Source organism: Microcebus murinus, chromosome 6 (assembly GCF_040939455.1).
Source record: "Microcebus murinus isolate Inina chromosome 6, M.murinus_Inina_mat1.0, whole genome shotgun sequence".
Classification (NCBI taxonomy): Eukaryota; Metazoa; Chordata; class Mammalia; order Primates; family Cheirogaleidae; genus Microcebus; species Microcebus murinus.
The window spans coordinates 83,686,772-83,708,672 of record NC_134109.1 but is presented as its reverse complement, the minus strand read 5'-3'; the positions used below and the strand labels follow the sequence as shown (position 1 = coordinate 83,708,672).

At 56.2% G+C, this 21,901-nt stretch overlaps 1 protein-coding gene across 1 annotated transcript; it reads left to right on the top strand.

The window, feature by feature from the left end:
• Positions 1-104: 104 nt before the first annotated feature.
• On the top strand, positions 105-20,625 carry DUOX2 (dual oxidase 2). The gene is given in 34 exon segments (XM_076004317.1): positions 105-210; positions 855-938; positions 1,230-1,319; positions 1,573-1,737; positions 2,333-2,520; positions 2,686-2,887; positions 3,002-3,168; positions 3,575-3,641; positions 3,772-3,868; positions 4,283-4,373; positions 4,644-4,746; positions 5,318-5,481; positions 6,037-6,212; positions 6,644-6,762; positions 7,128-7,265; positions 7,454-7,567; positions 7,703-7,902; positions 8,212-8,385; positions 9,675-9,900; positions 9,988-10,081; positions 12,132-12,340; positions 12,868-12,937; positions 13,273-13,341; positions 13,861-14,039; positions 14,201-14,431; positions 14,600-14,699; positions 15,393-15,442; positions 15,722-15,849; positions 16,117-16,270; positions 17,388-17,620; positions 17,850-18,008; positions 18,358-18,513; positions 18,759-18,887; positions 19,169-20,625. Coding segments are annotated over 33 exon segments (4,635 nt in total). The 5' UTR covers positions 105-210; positions 855-868; the 3' UTR covers positions 19,292-20,625.
• Positions 20,626-21,901: the final 1,276 nt, after the last annotated feature.

Genomic DNA, 21,901 nt, shown 5'->3' with positions numbered 1-21,901 from the left:
TGTAGGGAGCTCGCCGCGCGGGAGTCCCGGCCCTGCAGCGGGATAGGAGCGGCGAGACATCATGCAAATGAGGGGCGGAGGATGTTATGCAAATGAGAGCCCAGCCTCCAAGCAGGAGGGTGAGCACCGGGTCCAGATGCTCACACCCGGCGCGAGTCTGAGCCGAACGGACACCCGCGCAGCGGCGAGACTGAGAACCCAGAGAAGAGGGTGAGAGTGCAGCAGGGGAGACTGAGGATCGGTGGAGCTGGGGGGTGAGGAGGAGGCAGGAAGCAGTGCAGAGAAGCAAAGATTTTAAGAGGAAAGAATACGTCTGAGCCCGACGGGAGCCCTAAACTAGAGGGTTGGACCGGAGTTTGGGGCCTGACCTTCCAAGTCCTCGTCAATCATGCACAGGCGTTCATTACCGGGGACGAGGAGGGGCTGCAGGGGAGGCCTTCGGGCCCCAGGCTCCCGGCTCAGTAGCCTCTTTCCCTTCCCTACCTCCTCTAGGAGAAGCAGTACCTGAGGGATTTGGGAGGAGGGTGAGGGATTTGAGCGTTCGGCATCTCTGGGAGACTGGACCGGTCCTGCTAGGGACTGGCATGTCCCAGAGGATTCGTGCTCAGTGGGTTCCTGTGGTCGGGGTTAGCCCTCCGATGGGAAGGAGGATGGGGAACAGTGTCAATGCCACCAGAGCTGCCAATAGTCGGGGAAAGAACGGCGTGCGATTCGGGTCTTTGGTGATGCTTCTAACAGCTCCGCTCCAGAAGCGGAAATAGTTGGCGCTCTTCCTCCAGTGCCGGCTGTAAGGATGTGTATGGGGAGCGGGACTTAGGTTCTGTGCCCCTCACGTGCCACCTACCGCCGCCCAGGCTGCAGGGTCGGCATGCTCTGCGCAAGACCAGAGGCACTGGTGCTCCTGGGAGCTCTGCTGACTGGATCCCTGGATCCGGCGGGTAAGTATCCGGCTCCCCCAGCCGCGGGGTGTCACCCGATATCCGGGGGAGTGGGGGAAAGAGAAATGTAGGCAATCGGCTCCCAGAGGCTGGAAAATTCGATCAGATCACCGCGCAGTTCAGCGGGATGGGAAACTTCCCTGCGCCGCCTCTACTTGGCGCAGGTATCACCCTTTGGGTCCGATGGGGGCGCTCGGCGAGTTGGGGAGCGGCCGGCCGGCCGTGGCCGTCCCGTGCAGGAGAGGTCGCCGGGAGGCTAGAACTGATTAGGGCGGCTGTCTGTGCCCACAGGCGCTCAGGACGCACTCTCGCTGCCCTGGGAAGTGCAGCGCTATGACGGCTGGTTCAACAACCTGAGGCACCACGAGCGTGGCGCTGCAGGTGCGTCCTGGGGCCCGGGCGGGAGCAGACGGCGGCTCGCGAAGGGAGCTGGAGCGGAGAACCGACGCCAGCAGGCCGGCTGCCTCCGAGGCGCAATCTTACACACTTTTCTGGGACCAAGAGATCCTTGGGAGAAAGGGTTCTGTTGGTGGTCGGGGGACAGGTGGGAGGTTTGAGGGAGGAGCCGGGCGAGGTTTGGGGATTTCTTGGGGATGGAGTGTTCCATCAGAGCCCGGCTTCCTGCCTCCCCCAGGCTGCCGGCTGCAGCGCCTCGTACCAGCCAACTACGCGGACGGAGTGTACGAGGCTCTGGAGGAGCCGCTGCTCCCCAACCCGCGCCGTCTCAGCAACGCGGCCACGCAGGGTGTCGCCGGGCTGGCGTCACTCCGCAACCGCACTGTGCTGGGGGTCTTCTTCGGTGAGCGCAAAAGGGGAGACCAGTGGGGTTGACCTGGCGCTGGGCTCAGCGCCTGGAGAGAGGGTCCCTAAGGTCACCCTGCAAGTCCGCAGGAGACTTCCCAGACTCCCGACCACTTCCTCCCCTCTAAGCAGCTCTTCAAGCTTGCTTTCATCTCGGAGGGATTTGGGGAGTCTGTACAGGGATTTTTGCTCCCCTAATCTTTCTCGTACACCTCCCACACCTCACTCCAAACCCAGGAGTAGCATTGGGTTTCTATTGTCGCTCTCGGGCACCCAGTGCCTCCAGCCACTGCTCTCACCATATGATCATAACCACCCTCCCCTGCAGAGGGGGGAACACTGGCTTGGGGAGCCCTTACTTTAATTATATTATTTTTATTCTCACACCAACATTTTGAATTAGATGGGAAGGGTACTATTTTCTCCCTTTGCAGATTAGAAAATTGAGGTTTTCTGAGTCTAAGCCGCAGACCTGGTGGCGGAGCTTGCAATGGAATCGATCTTTTGGCTCCCGAGAACACTGCAGGCCACGCTGACTGTGAGGGGGGCGATGCGGACAGTTTGCTCACCTGTTTTGCGCCCCATGCCCGCAGGCTACCACGTGCTCTCGGACCTGGTGAGCGTGGAGACGCCCGGCTGCCCGGCCGAGTTCCTCAACATCCACATCCCGCCCGGAGACCCCGTGTTCGACCCCGACCAGCGCGGGGACGTGGTGCTGCCCTTCCAGAGGAGCCGCTGGCACCCCCAGACCGGACGCAGCCCCAGCAACCCGCGGGACCCGGTGAGGCGAGCAGGCGCCGGCAAGGGGGCGGGACCGAGGCAGGTGCGGCCCTGGGCTCCCCGCCTGGCAGCGCCCGCTCCCGCCCGCGGACACCCGCCTGGCCCGGCCTTCGCTTCCCTGCTCCGCTCCCCCTGACCCCCGCCTCACCCGCCGGTGCCCCCGCAGACCAACGGGGTGACGGGCTGGCTGGACGGCAGCTCCATCTATGGCTCCTCACACTCCTGGAGCGACTCGCTGCGGAGCTTCTCCGGGGGACAGCTGGCGTCGGGGCCAGACCCGGCCTTCCCTCGACTCTCGCAGAGCCCCCTGCTCATGTGGGCCGCGCCCGACCCCGCCACCGGGCGGCGCGGGCACCAGGGCCTGTACGGTGAGGCCGCGGGGACACCACGGGGACGCGGGGGTGCTGGCTCGGGCTCTGCGACATCGGGCTCCCCTTGGTCACGCCTCTCATCTCCTACCCTGTGTCCCCACGCCGGTGCAGCCTTCGGGGCCGAGAGAGGGAACCGCGAGCCCTTCCTGCAGGCGCTGGGCCTGCTCTGGTTCCGCTACCACAACCTGTGCGCTCAGAGGCTGGCCCGCCAGCACCCCGACTGGGGGGACGAGGAGCTGTTCCAGCACGCGCGCAAGAGGGTCGTCGCCACCTACCAGGTCAGCCGGCCCCCACGCCCATGACCCACACACACCTGCAGGTCCACAGGAGACTCGGCTCCCCCGCAGAGCTCCCCCTCCTCGGACAACCTCCGCCCAGAAACCCCTCCCCAGAGAGCGGAGGTCTAGGAAAAGCCCCTGTAAAGGGTAAGGAGGCGAGCGCTCTTCCCAGGGGAGATTTTGCTTGGCATTGTTATCTACCTTCCCTGGCCCCCTCCAAATCCCCTGGTTCCAAGGGGGGACAGGCCTCGCTGCTCTTGTTTAAGGTGCTTCTCCAGTGACACCCTCCCCACCCCCCCACTCCCTTCTGGTCCTCATCTCTGCGCCTGAGTCCTCCTTGGGCTCAGATCCATGGAGGCCCCGCCGGCTCCAACGTGCGCCTCGCGTCCCCCTCTCTGACCCTCAGAACATCGCTCTGTATGAGTGGCTGCCCAGCTTCCTGCCGAAAACGAAAACGCCCCCGGCGTACGCAGGTGCGGGGATGGGCAGGGAGGACGTGAGGGCTTGCGGGAGGGTTTTTTTGGGGTGTGTGTGTGCGGTGGGGAGTAGGTTGGGTGGTTTAAAGGCTGAATTCTTCTGTCCTGTGTTCTCTGCTTCCCCCAGGATACCGGCCGTTTCTGGACCCCAGCATCTCCCCGGAGTTCGTGGTGGCCTCTGAGCAGTTCCTCTCCACCATGGTGCCCCCTGGCGTCTACATGAGGTGCGCGAGGGGCACAGCACACTGGCAGAAGTGCAGAATGAGCCCCAGTGGGGTCTGGGGCCTTTTACACTGGGGAAGGGAAGCAGAATTTGCTTGTAACTGTGACCCTGGGCTAAGAGGTTTGGTCTTAGTAGGGAAATCTCTCCCTCTTTCCTAATAGCTGAACTTTGGTGGCTGAGTGTAGGCCTTGTCCAGCAGTTGGGTCATCCTTCTCCTCCTCCCCTCCCCACCCTATGTAGACTAAGAGCTCACTCTACCTTCAATAAACACACCTTGCTAAATCTGTGCTATGTCCAAGAAGTTCATGGGCCACCCTTAATCCTAGTCATCCTCCACGGCGTCCTTTACTCTACTCAACCTTGTCTTAGCTGCTTCCCAGAATTCCCTCACCACATCCTTGATTCTTCATTTCAGAAATGCCAGCTGTCATTTCCGGAAGGTCCTGAACAGGAGTTTTGGCAGCTCCCCAGCTCTCAGGGTCTGCAACAGCTACTGGATTCGAGAGGTCAGACTGGGGTCAACCTCAGGGGATGATAGGCAAGGTCAGTGTCTTCACACAGGCTGGGAAAAGCAAGCATTCTGGTTTTGGGGTTTTGCTGCTCCAGGTTGGTAGGAGATGAAGCATTGAGAAAATTATCTGGGGACAACAGCTCAACAGAGTTTGGCCCTGGCCAAGGGCCCTTTGTCCTGAGCTGCTGCAGTGGTCCAGGCTGAGAGGGACTGAGCTCTGGGTGGGGGCCCTTGAACCTATATTGAGTGTATTGTTTACTTCTAGAACCCCAATCTGAACAGCACCCAAGAGGTGAATCAGCTGCTGCTGGGAATGGCCTCCCAGATTTCGGAGCTGGAAGACAGGATAGTGGTTGAAGATCTGAGAGGTGAGTTCAGAGCCAGAAGTCCTGGGGGCCAGAGGCCAGGGAACCCAGGGATCCTTCTAGGTTAAGAAATAGGCAAACCTAGGGTACTCAAGATGCAGGAACACAGAGGCACACACAGACTTAAAGCAGCCATTAGAAAGAAATGATTTTTTTTTTTGCTTAATTTACAGTTTTGTGTTACTTTTATTTTAAATTAACTATGTCTGAATATGGTGTGTGTTTGTGTGTGTGTGTGGGGGTGACACCACAATCTCTCTAGTGCTTCGTTAGGTGTCTAAACGTTTTCATCCAGCCCTGTCTTGAAGTTAGGGAGGGATAGGACAGAGAATGTACTGCTTGTTGACTCGAACAATCTTGAGTCTTAGAGGAAGTATCTTATCAAAAAAATGGCCCCTGATGACACAGGGTGACATTGGCTCCACAGCAAGACAAGGTCAATATGGGTGCAGGTCTCATGTAGAGGAGTGCTGGGGGCCAGAGGAGGGAAGGGCTACAGTGCCAACAGCTGGATGCAAGGATGCAGGGCAAACAAGGGTTGGGAGAACTGAGCCTGGTCTTCTCTCCTCCTCAGATTACTGGCCTGGTCCTGGCAAGTTCTCCCGCACAGACTACGTAGCCAGCAGCATCCAACGTGGCCGAGATATGGGGCTACCCAGCTACATCCAGGCCCTGCGGGCATTGGGGCTAGAGACCCCAAAGAACTGGAGTGACCTCAACCCTAATGTGGACCCCCAGGTCAGGAATAGTAATGGTAATAATAGCGGCTAAAGCTTTTCTTTGGTAATACTGCTCCAAATCCTTTGCATATGTTGACTTAATCTACATGTTATAAGATAGATACTGTCATTGTCCCCATTTTACTGATGACACAGTTGGTAAATTGTAGAGGCAGGATTTAAATTCAGCCATCTGACTCCAGAGTATGTTCCTAACCACTACATTGTACCATTCCTACAGGGTGGCCCCTGGGTTGGGTGCCATTGTCCTGTTCTTGCGGGGTCCCACCCCATGGGTTGGGTAACCCTGAAGCTGCTAGTCATTGAGACCAGGCAGTCTGGGTAGCGATGGTCATAGGATATAGTCTTCAGGTACCTCATAGTGGTCTCACCATAGGTAGGGACACGCTGGTCCTTCCACCAGACTTGTCACTCCCTGAGGGGGGCTGCCTAGGAAAAAGAGACCAGGCTTGAGCAACAGCTGCTGGATCCTGTGACTAACGGATGGGGCAGCAGTGGCTGCCTTCACCAATGCCAACACACACAGTCACTCCTTACTTCCTGTGGTCCCCAGGTGCTGGAGGCCACAGCCGCCTTGTATAACCAGGACCTGTCCCGGCTAGAGCTGCTCCTGGGGGGCCTCCTGGAGAGCCATGGGGACCCTGGACCTCTGTTCAGCACCATTGTCCTTGATCAGTTTGTGCGGCTGCGGGATGGTGATCGTTACTGGTTTGAGAACACCAAGAATGGGTGAGGCCTGCCTGGGCCCCTGCCCCTGCCTCAGACTCCACTGCAGCCTGGGCCCAGACCCTCAGCCTGGCCTCAGACAGACCCCAGGGGCCCTTGATTCTCATCTCATCCTCACTGCTCCTCCCAACCCCTCTGGGTCTCTTTTCTCATCTGGGTCCTTGTGCTTTCGTCCCCGGGGATGGGCCACCACGCCAGAGAAAAGCAGACTCACTGAAGGGGATCGGAGGGGGCTGGTGGGCAGGGAGCCCCTCACCTGCAGCTTCACTGAGGCCTGGGCTGCCGCCCCTTCCCTGCTCAAGGCTCCCTGCACCTAGCCTCAAACTGCACCGGGGAGCTAACCCTGCAGGCCAGCAGGTTTGCTGGAGGCCGAGGATTGCTGGAGGACTGCATCCCCTTCCCATCCCAACATCTCCTACCTTTCCCCATCTTAGGCTGTTCTCCACGGAGGAGATTGCGGAAATCAGAAATACCACCCTGCGGGACGTGCTGGTAGCTGTCACCAACGTCAACCCCAGTGCCCTGCAGCCCAATGTCTTTGTCTGGCATGAGGGTGAGCGGCCTGGTAGAACATAAGTAACAGTGGCCAGAGAAAGACCGAGGCTGAGGGTTGGGAGGGAATCCCTCGGTGCTGTCCAGGGAGCCAGGCACCTTCTGCGCCGGGCAGGGAGGCCCTCGTTAGGCCGGCTCCCTCGGTAGGGACTGAACTGGCACACAGGCTGCACGCTCTGGTCAAGCAGGGGCGGTGGGGAGGGGATGCTAAGGGATGGGATATGGAAGGGGACTTTTTGAGGGGAATAAGCTCCAGGGAAGTGGGCCTGGGAGGATACCTTGGTCCTTTATAGGACAGAGGGGAAGGAGGCCTGGCCAAGGAGTGGGATCTTCAGACTCTGAGGTCTTCTGTGTGCTCCCCCGCAGGCGCGCCCTGCCCCCAGCCCCGGCAGCTCACAGCTGAAGGCTTGCCCTCCTGTGTGCCCCTTACGGTGCTCAACTTCTTCGAGGGCAGTGGTCCTGGCTTTGGCATCACCATCGTGGCCCTCTGCTGCCTTCCGTTAGGTGAGCTCTCCCCCCCACCCCACAGCCTGGCCCTGCCCCGTTACCTGCTGGCCTGCAGGGTTAGCTCCCCGGTGCAGTTTGAGGCTAGGTGCAGGGAGCCTTGTGCAGGGAAGGGGCGGCAGCCCAGGCCTCAGTGAAGCTGCAGGTGAGGGGCTCCCTGCCCACCAGCCCCCTCCAATCCCCTTCAGTGAGTCTGCTTTTCTCTGGCGTGGTGGCCCATCTCCGGGGACGAGAGCGCAAGAAACTACAAAAGAAAGGCAAAGAGAGTATGAAGAAGGAAGCAGCCAAAGACGGAGTGCCAGGTGAGATGGGGCTGGTGGGAGGAGGGGGCGATGGTGACCCTGGGAGAAAGCCAGGCTTCAGGGTACCTGCCCAGACTGAAGGTGAGGGCCTGGGGACTTCTGCTGAACCACTGTGCCCAATCTTCCCTTCCCCAGCGATGGAGTGGCCAGGCCCCAAGGAGAGGAACTACCCCGTCACCATCCAGCTGCTCCCAGACAGGCTGCAGGTCCTGGACAGGCGTCTCACTGTGCTCCGCACGGTCCAGCTGCGGCCCTCGCAGCAGGTCAATCTCATCCTGTCCAGCAACCGAGGCTGCCGCACGCTGCTGCTCAAGATCCCCAAGGAGTATGACCTGGTGCGGCTCACCCTGCCCCCTGCCTGGGCTGCCCCCTTGCACCTGCCCTCTCACAAGTGAGCGCTTTCAGGCCACCCTGCCCTCAGCTGCGCAGCTTACTTGTGAAGGCTGCTGTTGGGACGAGGGACTCCTTTCAGAGCCCCCCCTCGCCCCGCACTCACCCTGAACCCCTCAGGCCTCCACTGGCCCCAGCCAGGATGGACAGAGGTGGGGGGAAGCTCTTTTCTCCTTCCCTCGCCTCAAGGCCCCCTGAGGGGAGGCTGAGCAGGAGCTCCAGTGAGCTCTGAGGGCGGCCTTCCTCCCACGCAGGTGCTGCTGTTCAACTCTGAAGAGGAGCGAGGCAGCTTTGTGCAGCAACTGAAGGGCTGGGCTCCGGGCCTCCATGTGGCGCAGATGGGCGAGAAGGAGCTGTTCAGGCGGGCTGTGACCAAGCAGCAGCGGGCACGCATCCTGGAGATCTTCTTCAGACACCTTTTTGCTCAGGTGCCATAACCTGCCATAACCTGTGCCTTTTGGAGATGGGCCCGGCCCAGGAGATAGAGGAAACCTGGGCCCCGAGAGAACCCGCTGTGGGTGAACTTAAGCTTCCACTCTCTGACATGGAGACACACAGCCTTGTTTGAATCCTGGCTTTGCCACTTACTTAGCTGTGTGACCTTAGGCAAGTCACATCATCTCTGCTTTGTATCTCCGTTTCCTAATCTATAAAACAGTGATTAAAATTGTATCCATCTATTGCATTGTCCTGGGTGTGCAGTGAGACAGTCTACATGAGTGGTTCTCAAAGGTTGGCCCCAGGACCCAGAGCATTGGCCTCACCTGGGAACTTGTTAGAAATCGAAATTCTTTTTTTTTTTTTTTTTTTTTTTGAGACAGAGTCTCGCTCTGTTGCCCAGGCTAGACTGCCGTGGTGTCAGCCTAGCTCACTGCAACTCAAACTCCTGGGCTCAAGCGATCCTCCTGCCTCAGCCTCCTGAGCAGCTGGGACTATAGGCATGCACCACGACACCTGGCTAATTTTTCTATTTTTAGTAGAGATGGGGTCTTGCTCTTGCTCAGGCTGGTCTCAAACTCCTGACCTCAAGCTATCCCCCCACCTCAGCCTCCCAGAGTGCTAGGATTACAGGTGTGAGCCACCATGCCCGGCTTAGAAATACAAATTCTAGGCCCCTCCCTAGACAGACTCTGGGGGTGGGGCCCAGCTGCCTGTGTATTAACAAGCCCTGATTCTGATGCACTCTAATGTTTGAAAAACACCATTTTATGTACAGTGCTTAGCACAAGTGCTCAGTACATCATAGGCATTTAACAAATGGTAATTCCATGTGACTTTTGAACTCTTCGCACAACAGAACCCAAATGATAGGCACATGGCAGTCCTATCTGAATTGGCATGAGAACATAGCCCTAGCCCCTTCCTGCTTGTCCACTGTGTCTACTACATCTTTTTACACTGTCCCCAGTGTAAGTTTTCTCACTTTGCATTTCCCAACTTTGCCCCTCTCGTCACTCTCCCCTTCCCCGACCCAACACCATTCCTACTGCATAAAGTTCTTGGTTCTTTGGGTCCAGGGAGAAATGGGCCAGCTGCTAGAGATTCCATTCACCCCCTCTAGGAGAGCACAGGCCCCGGTCAGTATATCTGAGGATCAGGAGCAGCCACCAGCCCTCAACCTTTCTGATTTGGATTTTGGGGGAGTATGAAGGGTCACTGAACTGCTTCCATCCCAGGCCTCACCTCCTTTTCTCCCTCTGCTGCTGCCCAAGTGCAGGTGCTGGACATCAACCAGGCGGACGCAGGGACCCTGCCCCTGGACTCGTCCCAGAAGGTGCGAGAGGCCCTGACGTGCGAGCTGAGCAGGGCTGAGTTTGCCGAGTCCCTGGGCCTCAAGCCCCAAGACATGTTTGTGGAGTCCATGTTCTCTCTGGCCGACAAGGATGGCAATGGCTACCTGTCCTTCCGGGAGTTCCTGGACATCCTGGTGGTCTTCATGAAAGGTAGGGGGCTTTCAGAAGGTGGTGGGCCATCGAGCAGCCAGGGGTCTTTCAACAGGAAGATGACTTAGTTCCCCTTCCTATTCCCAGGCTCCCCAGAGGATAAGTCCCGCCTGATGTTTACCATGTATGACCTGGACGAGAATGGCTTCCTCTCCAAGGAGGAATTCTTCACCATGATGCGGTATGGGGTGGGCCCTTCCAATCCTCATATGTCCTGATGTTTTAAGCAAGAAAACAAGTCAGGTCATAGGAGGCTTGGTGAGGAGGCTTTGTGGCCATCTGTGTTGAGTGAAGGCCTAGATACTGCATCCTAGACCCTTAGAGCATCCGGCTTCAAAAGTTTACCTGCCCAGGCCCCTGCCTCAAGGGAGGTCTATAATCTGTACTGTCAGCACCAGCCAGAAAAGTCTCCCAAGTTAAAAACAAAAATGAAAATATCAAACAAATAAACAAAGACACCCCAACACCAATATGACCAACAGAAAAGTCCACTAACCCTTTTTGGATACCTTTGGACCTTTGTAAACTCTCTCACAGCACAACTAGCCCGACACCGTGCTTCCACAAAGAAACAATGGATGGATGACCTTGGTTGCTCTTCCAATATCAATCACCATGACAGGCAGGAGGAGAAACTTGGAAAGTTTCTCTATGTTCCAACCCTTCTATCATCTTGCTTTTTAAGCCCTTACTGGTTTTGGGGTGCCAATAAAGACCAGCTTTGAGCATCCTAAACTTCTCATTTCTGAAGACAGTGCTAACACAGCCCCCTTTCATGCCATAAGGCAGGACTCACGTCTCTCTTTGTTCCCTGTTGAATCCACCTCCTCCTCAATGTGACTGGCACACACTGGGCATTCGATATGTAGCTAACTGAATAAGACAAAATTAAATAAATGAGCAAATGAATACACAGAGTGAGTAAAACAGCCCAGATTCTTTTAACTTATCTGTCCCTGTAAGCCGTTCCATTGCAGTAAGTGTGTCACTTAATTGCCACATCCCTCTTACAGTCCAGATACCCCAGCTGGATGTGGGCTTCTAAATGGGCAAAGCTGATTGTAGTCTGTACCAGACTAGGGGTGTCATTGTAGGCCTAGCCCTGGGGGTGGGGGGTGGGGGGAAATGTAAGAGATCTAGGAGACGGTCCATGCTATCAACAGATGAGCTCCCTCTTTCCCATCCTATAACTCTGTGGATCTTCCTTAGTCTTGGTGGGGTGATGTTTTTACTTATTTTATTTATTTTTATTTGTTTTTGAGACAGAGTCTCACTCTGTTGCCCGGGCTAGAGTGAATGCTGTGATGTCAGCCTAGCTCACAGCAACCTCAAACTCCTGGGCTCAAGCAATCCTTCTGCCTCAGCCTCCCGAGTAGCTAGGACTACAGGCAAGCGCCACCATGCCCGGCTAATTTTTTCTATATATTTTTAGTTGGCCAATTTGTTTCCTTCTATTTTTAGTAGAGATGGGGTCTCGCTCTTGCTCAGGCTGGTTTTGAACTCCTGACTTTGAGCGATCCGCCCACCTCAGCTTCCCAGAGTGCTAGGATTATAGGCGTGAGCCACCGCGCCCAGCCGGGATGATGTTTTTAACGTGACGGCTGTGCTTGCTGTGCTATCCGGGCCCAGGTTTTTTTTCTGCTGGCCTCACACAGATTTGCATGGTCTGTTTGTTTTTGTCCCAAAGCACAGCCTAAGAAAAGAGTTTGGCCACCATAGCTGCCACTGTGGGTGCCATCAGATTGGGCGTGGAGACACTGCTGCCCGTGCCCCAGGGTGTTGGCACAAGGAAGCAACAGCAGTGCAGCTACACCCCTTCCCCACCGCCCTGCTGTCTGGTGCCCCCGCCAGACTGTGAAAACAGGACCCGAGGGGTGGTCTGGCAGGCATCGACAAAAGAGAGGCAGAAAGCCTGCCACAAGAGAGAGCCCTGCCATACCAAGGACATATCCCTGCACTAAGTGGACATTCGTCCCACTTGTAGATGCCCTCCTGTTTGAAGGCTGCTTTCTTTCATTTTTCAAGGTCACTTTCAGTTCTATTCTGCCTTTTGAGCCCATGGCTACCCCACCCAGCTTAGTGTCAGCTGCAGGCTGGATGAACACCTTCTCAGTGACATTTCCCAGGTCACCAGTAACCACATTAGATAATCGCGGGCCTGCCCCACCCTGCATCTGCCCGAGCCTGACCTCAGTGGGTGACAGGCTGCTCTGCCTCTGGTCCTCTCTCAGGTCCTTCATTGAGATCTCCAACAACTGCCTGTCCAAGGCCCAGCTGGCCGAGGTGGTGGAGTCCATGTTCCGGGAGTCGGGCTTCCAGGACAAGGAGGAGCTGACGTGGGAGGACTTCCACTTCATGCTGCGGGACCACGACAGCGAGCTCCGAAGCACACAGCTGTGCGTCAAAGGTGGCCGTGGAGGTGCGTGAGTGTGTGAGGATGGTTGGAGTCAGGGAGGGCTGTGTTTTCAAAATGAGAGCTCCTGGTGGACAAGACCCAGGTCTTATTCTTCTGAGTCCTTGGTGCTGAGTAGAGAGCCAGGCATGAGTAATCGGGGCAGCAGGTACAGGTGTGCAAGTTGTGTACTGCACAAAGATGACCACTGAGGTTAAGGAGCAGGCTGAAATTCAGCCTACCCACTGCTCAGAGCCATGGGCATTGGTCTGGGATGTATCTGGCCTGAGGAAGAGGCACTATGTTCTTTACACAAAGGACCTGCAGGGTTGACCTTACCTGGAGGGCTCCCTTTTTCTAACTGCACAAAGTTGCTACGCTGTCTGCCCTGTATACAGTGGGTGCTTAGCGTGGGGAGGGTGGGGAATAAGGCTGGAACCAAAAATCTGGACACAACCAAGTCACTGCCAAGTAAGTGCCCTGCAGCCTTCTCACAGATGGGGGAGGGGCAGCCTCCCACCCCACCCCACTGCCCGGGTGGGAACGCCAGTCTAGCTGCTTGTTCTCCTCTCTAGGTTCTGGAGACATCTTTAAACAAAACATCAGCTGTCGAGTCTCATTCATCACTCGGACTCCTGGGGGACGGTGAGCAGGCAGGAGCGGGGCATTGTGAGGTCTCCTTGGCCAGGTCCCCTGCAGAGAAATGAAGGAAGATGTTTGCCCTCTGAAATGAACTCTTAGCCCACATTCCATCCTAGCCCAAATTTCACCCCGTGCTGCTCCAGAGCCTGGCTCTCTCTCCCTGCCACTCCAGGCCGGAATCTTTCTACAAAACAGAAGACCAGATCATATTCATTCATTCTGCCTTGCTCCCTGTCTGGTCGCAGAAGCACCCCCCGCCCTCACCCCAAGCTCTGACCTGGCAGTTCTCCTGGCTGCAAAGATAAGGGGGAGAACAGGCCCTATTTTCTTTTCCTCAGCTCCTGTCCCGAGGGACTGGGGCTCCCGGCCTCAGAAGCCCCTGTGCTGAAGAAGAGGTTTGGCAAAAAGTGAGTGTTTTCCTGATCCCACCCCTGGGCCCAAGGAGACATAGAGAGAAGCCTCGGGTCTCTAGGCCCTGCCCATCCCTCCTTGACTTATAAGGAAATATGTTATAAAGAACCATCGTTCTATTTGTTCCTAAGCTGACTGGGGAACTATAATGTCGAATGATTTTCATCCTCTCCCAACTTCTGCACCCCATTCTCCAAGCAAGGGACCTGGCTCAGAAGCAACACCAGGGTGGTAGTAAGGGGTCCCCTGGCTCTTGCTGCGTTGGCCACAGCAGTGAGGCCTGTACAGGGAGCAAGAAGAGGGAAGGACAGAACAACTAGGAGGAGGTGGAGTAGTGGGAGAGAGAGCAGGGGGTGGGCAGAGCAAGTAGAGACAGAGGTAAAGGCAGGGATGCGAGGCCTCCCAAAATGCTTTTATTCCTTGGTCAGTTATGGCCCATCCTGGCCCCCTCACTCCCAGATCACCAGGTCGGCTTTCACGGGCTGGCATTTAGGGAAGCCCTTCCCTTGCTGCAGGACGGTGGGGCCCCCTTCCCGGCTGTACACGGAGGCGCTGCAGGAGAAGATGCACAGAGGCCTCCTGGCCCGGAAGCTGCAGCAGTTCAAGCGCTTCGTGGAGAACTACCGGAGGCACATCATGTGCGTGGCCGTGTTCTCAGCCATCTGCGTCGGCCTGTTTGCAGACCGTGCTTACTGTAAGAGTTCCAGGTCATGGGCAGCGGGCAGGGAGCAGGCCCCGACCCTCGGGGAGGAGCGGAGAGCCCTCCGATTGCTCTTCCCCGGTCCTCGGCACGTGATGTGGGCTCAGCACCCCGGCCTGTCACGCCGAGCTGATCGACCCCCACTCCGGCCCCAGACTATGCCTTTGCCTCGCCACCCACGGACATTGCAGAGACCACCTATGTGGGCATCATCCTGTCGCGGGGCACGGCCGCCAGCGTCTCCTTCATGTTCTCCTACATCTTGCTCACCATGTGCCGCAACCTCATCACCTTCCTGCGGGAGACCTTCCTCAACCGCTACATACCCTTCGACGCCGCCGTGGACTTCCACCGCTGGATCGCCATGGCTGCTGTTGTCCTGGCCAGTACGTGGCCAGGGCATCCTCCCCTTTGCTGCAGCCCCCTGGGTGTAGCTCCTTGGGCTCTTACCCTTCCTCACACTTCCATCTCGCCTCCCCACGCCTCCTCTTTCCCTTGGGCTGGAGGTAGAGTGGGCTCTGGTTGGCGTCTCCAACAAGGTCTGTCTCTTTCAGTTTTGCACAGCGCTGGGCACGCAGTCAATGTCTACATCTTCTCCATCAGCCCCCTCAGCCTGCTGGCCTGCGTATTCCCCAACGTCTTCGTGAACGATGGGTCAGTTCTGGGGAAGGTCTCTCCCGGGACTAACAGTGGGCCAAAGGGTCTGGTAGAAAAGAAACAGATGGCCGCAGACGCTCCGCTCCTCACTGAGTGAACGTGCACAGCTAGTGCCCTTGGGAAGCTGAAAGGTGACCTCCTTGCCCTTAGGAAGGAAGCTGGCTCTGATTTGCCAGAAAAAGTGTTTGGGAGCTGAAGTCAGAGACTCCGTTACACAACTTGCCGTCTCTGCCTTCCATCCGTTCACTGGGCACTTATGGAGCATGTCCCATGTGTCCATCCAGATGCCAGAGAGTGGAGATGTCAAGATACATGCAGTCATTCAACAACTGCTTATCGAGCATTTGCTATGTGCCTGATATTTTTCTAATCCTAGGGGTAGAACAATGAACAAAACAAAAACCCCTGCCGTCATGGAGCTTCCAGGATAATGAGCTGATCACTCGGGGAAGCAAGGGCCAACTGTAGAGAGAGAGTTCAGGATAACACAGGAGGAAAAGTTGCTGACAGTGCAGAGGGTGGAACCGTGGGAGGCTGAGTGCTGTGTCCCTGGGAAGGGTTTCTGGTCACCTGAGTGAAGGCCCGGTAACCTCAGCAGGCAGGGCCAGCAGGAATGGTGTCATATTGTGGAAGACCGAGGCGGAGCCCCTCCTGCCCCAGCCAGAAGCTCAATGTGTCTTTGCCCTACAGGTCCAAGCTTCCCTGGAAGTTCTACGTGTGGTTCTTCCAGACCGTCCCAGGTAGGGAGTGGGGCCGTGGGCGGGATCTGGGGGTTCTGTCTGAGGACTTCTGCTTTTACCTCCATCTCCCCATGAGTACACGGTTGTCTATAGTGGCCATGGGGCTCCTTTCTAGCCTGCAGGACAAGTCATAGCTCTAGCCCCTCCAGGAAAGCTGTTCTGGGGGCCCCAGAGGGATGAGAGAGGAAGGTGGGCAGAATAGGGGGATGCTCTGTCATGTTTTCAGCCTGGGCTGAAGTCCTGAGAGACTACTCGCTGCCCCTGTCCTCCTGCCCCCAGGTATGACAGGGGTGCTGCTGCTCCTGGTCCTGGCCATCATGTACGTCTTCGCCTCCCACCACTTCCGCCGCCGCAGCTTCCGGGGCTTCTGGCTGACCCACCATCTCTACATCGTGCTCTACATCCTGGTGAGGGACTTCTCTGGGCCGGGCCAGCCTGTGGAGCAGGGCACTCAGGATGGGGGGCAGGGGTGGGGGCAGTGAAGGAGGGAGCAGGGAGAATTGGACCCAAGATCTCAGACTGAGACCCTGAGATCTGATGCCCAGACCCTGGAGCCTATACCAGCCAAATCCATCCTGCCCAGGCCTAATGCCTCGGGAAGAGGGTACAGGGGGTGTAGGGGGTGCAGGGGGAGGCCTGGCTGGGTCTGACAGTACCACTGACCACGTCTCTAGCTCATCATCCACGGCAGCTACGCCCTGATCCAGCTGCCGAGTTTCCACATCTACTTCCTGGTCCCGGCACTCATCTATGGGGGGGACAAGCTGGTGAGCCTGAGCCGGAAGAAGGTGGAGATCAGTGTGGTGAAGGCGGAGCTGCTGCCGTCAGGTACCAGCCTGGCCCAGCTGGGGAGCACCAGAGGTGGACCCCTCAGATGGGGGAGATAGCTCACCAGGCCCCTGAGCCCCCTCACTGCCTCTGACACCCCCTCGGGGACTCTTGGAGCTTTCCCGATGGAAATGCAGACCCAGGAAGGGTTGTGCTTGGCTCGCAGGAGACTTGCAGACAGTAAGAAGAGGCAGCTGAAAGTGCATTCAGAAGGGTTAGAGGATGAGAAAGACCCCCACATGTGTGGCCTGGGGACAGGGGAAGTGCAGGCCAGGAGGCCATATATCCCTCTCCCATCCCTTCTCTCAGAGAAAGGCAAATGGCCTAGATTGCCAGTCTGTGGTTGAGAGTCAGTGTTGGCCAAAATGGGGATTGGTCTCACCGTGGAGGCTGGCAAAGAAGATTTGAGGTGTCACAAGACTCACATTGTAAGACAACTCATCTCAATCAGTTTTATTTCAATCAAGGCTACTTAAGAGCAAGGTCTCAGAGTGGTGTTGGGATGCCTTTCTATGCTCCAGCATTTGCTAATCTTTTTCAACAAAGAGAGGGCAGGTCTGAGGCCAAGCTGTGGCCAGGCAACAATCAGAATCCAGCTAAAATTTGGTGACAAAACATGTTGCTTTCCACTTAGAGCACATGAAAACTGGTTTTCTACTTACTTTAGTGATAAAGTTTTCTGTCAAGATAAATTGAATTTAAAGAGTAAGTCAATTTAGAGAAAAACATTAGATAAGTGATGGTGCAGGAGGTGTGCAGATATGACCCATCACAAGGGTGACCCTCAAATGGTGGCGGTTTGGTGAGCCCTGACATCGTCCCTGGGGAGCCCAGGGCTCCTTCATCCAGGAGGTTGGCATTCAGGGCACTGGAATGAGGCCTGGACCTTTGGTGGGAAGAGGAAGGAGAGACGAGGAAAGGGGCTGGAACAGGGGAGCAGAAAAGCCTAGATCCTGAGTTACTCAGGAAACAGGGAAAGGGACCCTCCTACTCCCAGCCCCAGGAGCCCCACTTGGTCAGACCATGTGACCACTCCTGGGCCTCAGGAGTGTGGAGAGTCCTCAGGTCCCAGGAGCAGGCCTTCTGATCTCTGCTGTTCCCTGCCTGTGACCCTCAGGAGTGACCCGCCTGCAGTTCCAGCGGCCCCAGGGCTTTGAGTACAAGTCGGGGCAGTGGGTGCGGATCGCCTGCCTGGCTCTGGGGACCACCGAGTACCACCCCTTCACGCTGACCTCCGCGCCCCATGAGGACACGCTCAGCCTGCACATCCGGGCAGTGGGGCCCTGGACCATTCGCCTCAGGGAGATCTACTCAAACCCGCAGAGCAACGGCTGTGCCACATACCCAAAGGTGCCCATCATTGGGAACCCACTTTGGGGCCTCTGACATGGCAGAGGGTCCCTGCCTTCCTCCATCCTGAGTCTAGAAGCTCTAAGCACTCCTAGGGCAGGCTGGGAAAGAGCTGGAGTGCTCAGAAGAGGCTACAGTGCTCTGTATCCTCCCTCTGCCTGTCCCCCCCATTTCTGGCCTCAGAGCTGGGGCAGGGCTGGGCTCATCTCATCTCCCCCTCTCTTGGCAGCTGTACCTTGATGGACCCTTTGGAGAGGGCCACCAGGAGTGGCATAAGTTTGAGGTGTCAGTGTTGGTGGGAGGAGGCATTGGGGTCACCCCCTTTGCCTCCATCCTCAAAGACCTGGTCTTCAAGTCATCCTTGGGCAGCCAAATGCTCTGTAAAAAGGTGAGCATCCTTCCCCCATTCTTCAAATTGGGGACAGGCAGCCTGACCATGTTCTGACATCACAGCAGAGGAGAATGAGAGGAAGCTCCTGGCTCCAGGCCTGGGTGTGAAGGGGCCATTCACACGCAGTGATTGAGAGGCCAAACTTTGAGGGAGGGTTGGAGGTGCAGCCAGAGGAGCCTCTGCTTTGGGACCTGCCAGTTGGAAGCCTGGGGTCAGGCTGGTGGGTCCTGCCAGAGCTTTGGTGTCTGTGGGTGGTCTGGGGCTTCCCAGCTTCTCAGGGGAAGGCACCTGGGATGTAGGGAGCGTAAGTTGAGCTGGGTCTCGAGCTCCAGCTGTGTGTCCCCAGATCTACTTCATCTGGGTCACACGGACTCAGCGGCAGTTCGAGTGGCTGGCTGACATCATCCGGGAGGTGGAGGAGAATGACCACCAGGACCTGGTGTCCGTGCACATCTACATCACCCAGCTGGCCGAGAAGTTTGACCTCAGGACCACCATGCTGGTATGTCAGGGCTGGCCAGGCAGGGCAGGTTAGCAGGTAGGTGGGTTGGCAGAGTAAGGCCAGATGGCCAGGGCAGGTGGGTGGACAGCCAGCCTCAGCTGGCAGGAGGCACAGAGCTGGTGGCCCCGACTCTCAGCCTCCAGCTCCAAGCCCATCCTAGTCTCTGTCTCCTGGGCCGTGTGTGGGCTGGTCGGGCTGGGCACTGCACCTGGGGGTCCTGCGCCTGACCTGCCCTGTGCCCTCAGTACATCTGCGAGCGGCACTTCCAGAAGGTGCTGAACCGGAGTCTGTTCACGGGCCTGCGCTCCGTCACCCACTTTGGCCGCCCCCCTTTCGAGCCCTTCTTCAACTCCCTGCAGGAGGTCCACCCACAGGTCAGTCCCACCCCTCCCACCCCAGGACTCTCGCCTTCCCCCACCAGGATATCCCTGCCCTCTCCTGGGCAGAAAGCCCCCAACCCGATGCTGGCCCAGGCTGGGGTCAAGTGTTGGAGGTGAACATCAATGCCCTTCCCGCCCCCCCAGCTCAAGCCTCCTTCTCAGGCAGGGTCTGGGCTCGAAGCCCTGATCATTCTAGCCAGGCTGCAGAAGCAGCTTTGCCCATGGAGTGAGCGTCCCAAGGCGGCAGGCCTGTCCTCACTCCAATCCCCTGACAGGTGCGTAAGATCGGGGTGTTCAGCTGCGGCCCACCAGGAATGACCAAGAACGTAGAGAAGGCCTGTCAGCTCATCAACAAGCAGGACCAAGCCCGCTTCGTGCACCACTATGAGAACTTCTGAGCCTGCCCTCCTCAGCTCCTGCTTCCAGCCTCCTGCCTGGTCCCCTGTGGCCCTGAGTCACCGAGCCCTGCTGGCAATTTCCCTGTCAGAATCCACCTAGGGCCTTAGCTAGAGGCTGGAGAGCCCCTCACTCGTTGCCCCATCTGTCCCTGCTCTGAGAAGATAGACCAGGCCAACCCCCACCCCAGCTCAAACCATGGCAGGTGTGGCAAGCACAGTGGGGAGGGGACAGTGCCTGCTTGCGACCACTGTGAGGGTGGAGAGATATACTGGCATTTGTCTCCAGTAGGTCCTCTTGTTTCTGTTTGACTTCCACAAAATCAATGTATTGCTTTGGTATTTTCTTGGATCAGGCGTTTGAGGAAGGAGGGGGTGGGGATACCGAGGAGTGAGAATTTCCTCAGAGCCCAGCACAGAAGCTGTGACGGTCAGAACCTCAATGTCCCAACTGCCTCAACTCAGCCTCTGGGCCTTTTCCCTCCAGCTCCAAGAAGGAGCAGTGCTACCCCTACCCCTTCCTGCTCCTAGAGGGTCAGGAACCTTGAGGGGGCACCAGGGACCAAAGTAGCCTCCCCAGCCCTGATGTTCCTAAAGTCGGTGATGCCCTCACCCCTTGGCAGGCCCCTGTCTGACCCCACTGGAGCAGTTCCTGGGCTCTGGGACTGAGGCAGTCCAGCCCCTCTGCCAGACAGTCAAAGCTCCCTCTCAGTTCCCCACTTCTGCAGGGGTTGGGTGACCGACTGCCCCAGTTTTAGCACTGAAATCTCCACTTCCAGGAAATGCCTCAGTTCCAGGCAGATTAGGACAACTGGTCACCTTACGCAGGAGCCAAGCTGGGCCATCACCTCCATACTTGGCTCTTTAAGATCCTTCCTTTTCCTTCTTCATCTGGCTCTCTCCTAAAAAGCTGAGCTGTAAAGTATTTTAGATTGAGGTACAATTTATATATGGTAAAGTGTACAGATCTTAAAGTAATTGTGTATATGTGTCATCATTACCCAGGTTGAGATATAGAACATTTTAACATTTCCATCACCCCAGAGACTTCCATTGTACCCCCTTCCAACCAGTCTCCCCCAACTCCTAGGAGCAACCTCTGATATGATTTCTGTCACTCCAGTTTTGGTCACATTGAATGTGCTCTTTTGAGACTGGCCTTTTTCGTTTACCATAATGCCTTTGTGATTTATCCATGCTGCTGTGTGTGTCAGTGGTTCCTTGTTATTACTGAGTAGTATTCACTGTGGAGATGTACCATAGTGTGTCATTTCTTCTGTTGATGGACACTTGGGGTGTTTCTGGTTCAGGGTGAATATGAATAAAAATGCTATGAACATTCTTGTGCCTATCTTTTGATGGCCATAATGCATTTATTTCTCTTGGGTGTATATCTAGGAGTGGAATCGCTAGGTCCACAGTCCCCAACCCCTGGGCCTGTTAGGAACTGGGCCACACAATAGAAGATGAGGAGTGGGCAAGTGAGCGAAGCTTCATCTGTATTTACAGCTGCTCCCCATTGCTCACATCACTGTCTGAGCTCCACCTCCTGTCAGATCAGCAGTGGCATTAGATTCTCATAGGAACATAAACCCTACTGTAAATTGCCTATGTGAGGGATCTCGGTTGCACACTGCTTATGAGAATGTAATGCCTGAGGATCTGAGGTGGGGCTGAGGCGGTGATGCTAGCGCTGGGGAGTGGCTGCAAATACAGATTATCATCAGCAAAGAGGTTTGACTATACGGAGACCATAACAAATCAATTGCTTGCAGACTCATATCAAAACCCTATCAGTGGCCAGGCGCAGTGGCTCATGCCTGTAATCCTAGCACTCTGGGAGGCCGAGGCGGGCGGATCACTCAAGGTCAGGAGTTCAAAACCAGCCTGAGCAAGAGTGAGACCCTGTCTCTACTAAAAGTAGACGAAATTAATTGGCCAACTAAAAATATATAGAAAAAATTAGCCGGGCATGGTGGCACATGCCTGTGGTCCCAGCTACTCGGGAGGCTGAGGCAGAAGGATCACTTGAGCACAGGAGTTTGAGGTTGCTGTGAGCTAGGCTGATGCCACAGCATGCTAGCCTGGGCAACAGAGTGAGACTGTCTCAAAAACAAAAACAAAAACAAAACAAAACCCTATCAGTGAGTGGTGAGTGACAACATAATAATAATAGCAATAAAGTACATACTAAATGTAATGCACTTGAAGCATCCCAAACCCCATCCCAGCCAGTCTGTGGAAAAATTGTCTTCCATGAGACCTGTTTTCTGCCAAAAGGTTGGGGACCGCTGTCCTAGGTCATAGAGTTCTTTCTTTAGTAGGACCTGTGGAGGGAGAGTTTCAGGCCATCTCCACATCCCTGCACCAGGGGGAGAAGGGGATGAGAATACACAAACCTAACGGGTGCGGCTCATGCAGTCTGGGGCATGGACACACTTGAAGCTCTGATTTCGGTGGGGCAAGGGCAATATACATAACCTAAACATTCTTACCCCCATAATATGCTGAAATAAATAAGTTTTTTTTAAAAAAAGAAGTGAGTTATGAAGGAGAAAGCAACATCCTCTAGGCTGATAATCAGAAACAGTGAGAGCTCTGTTGGCTCCCTTC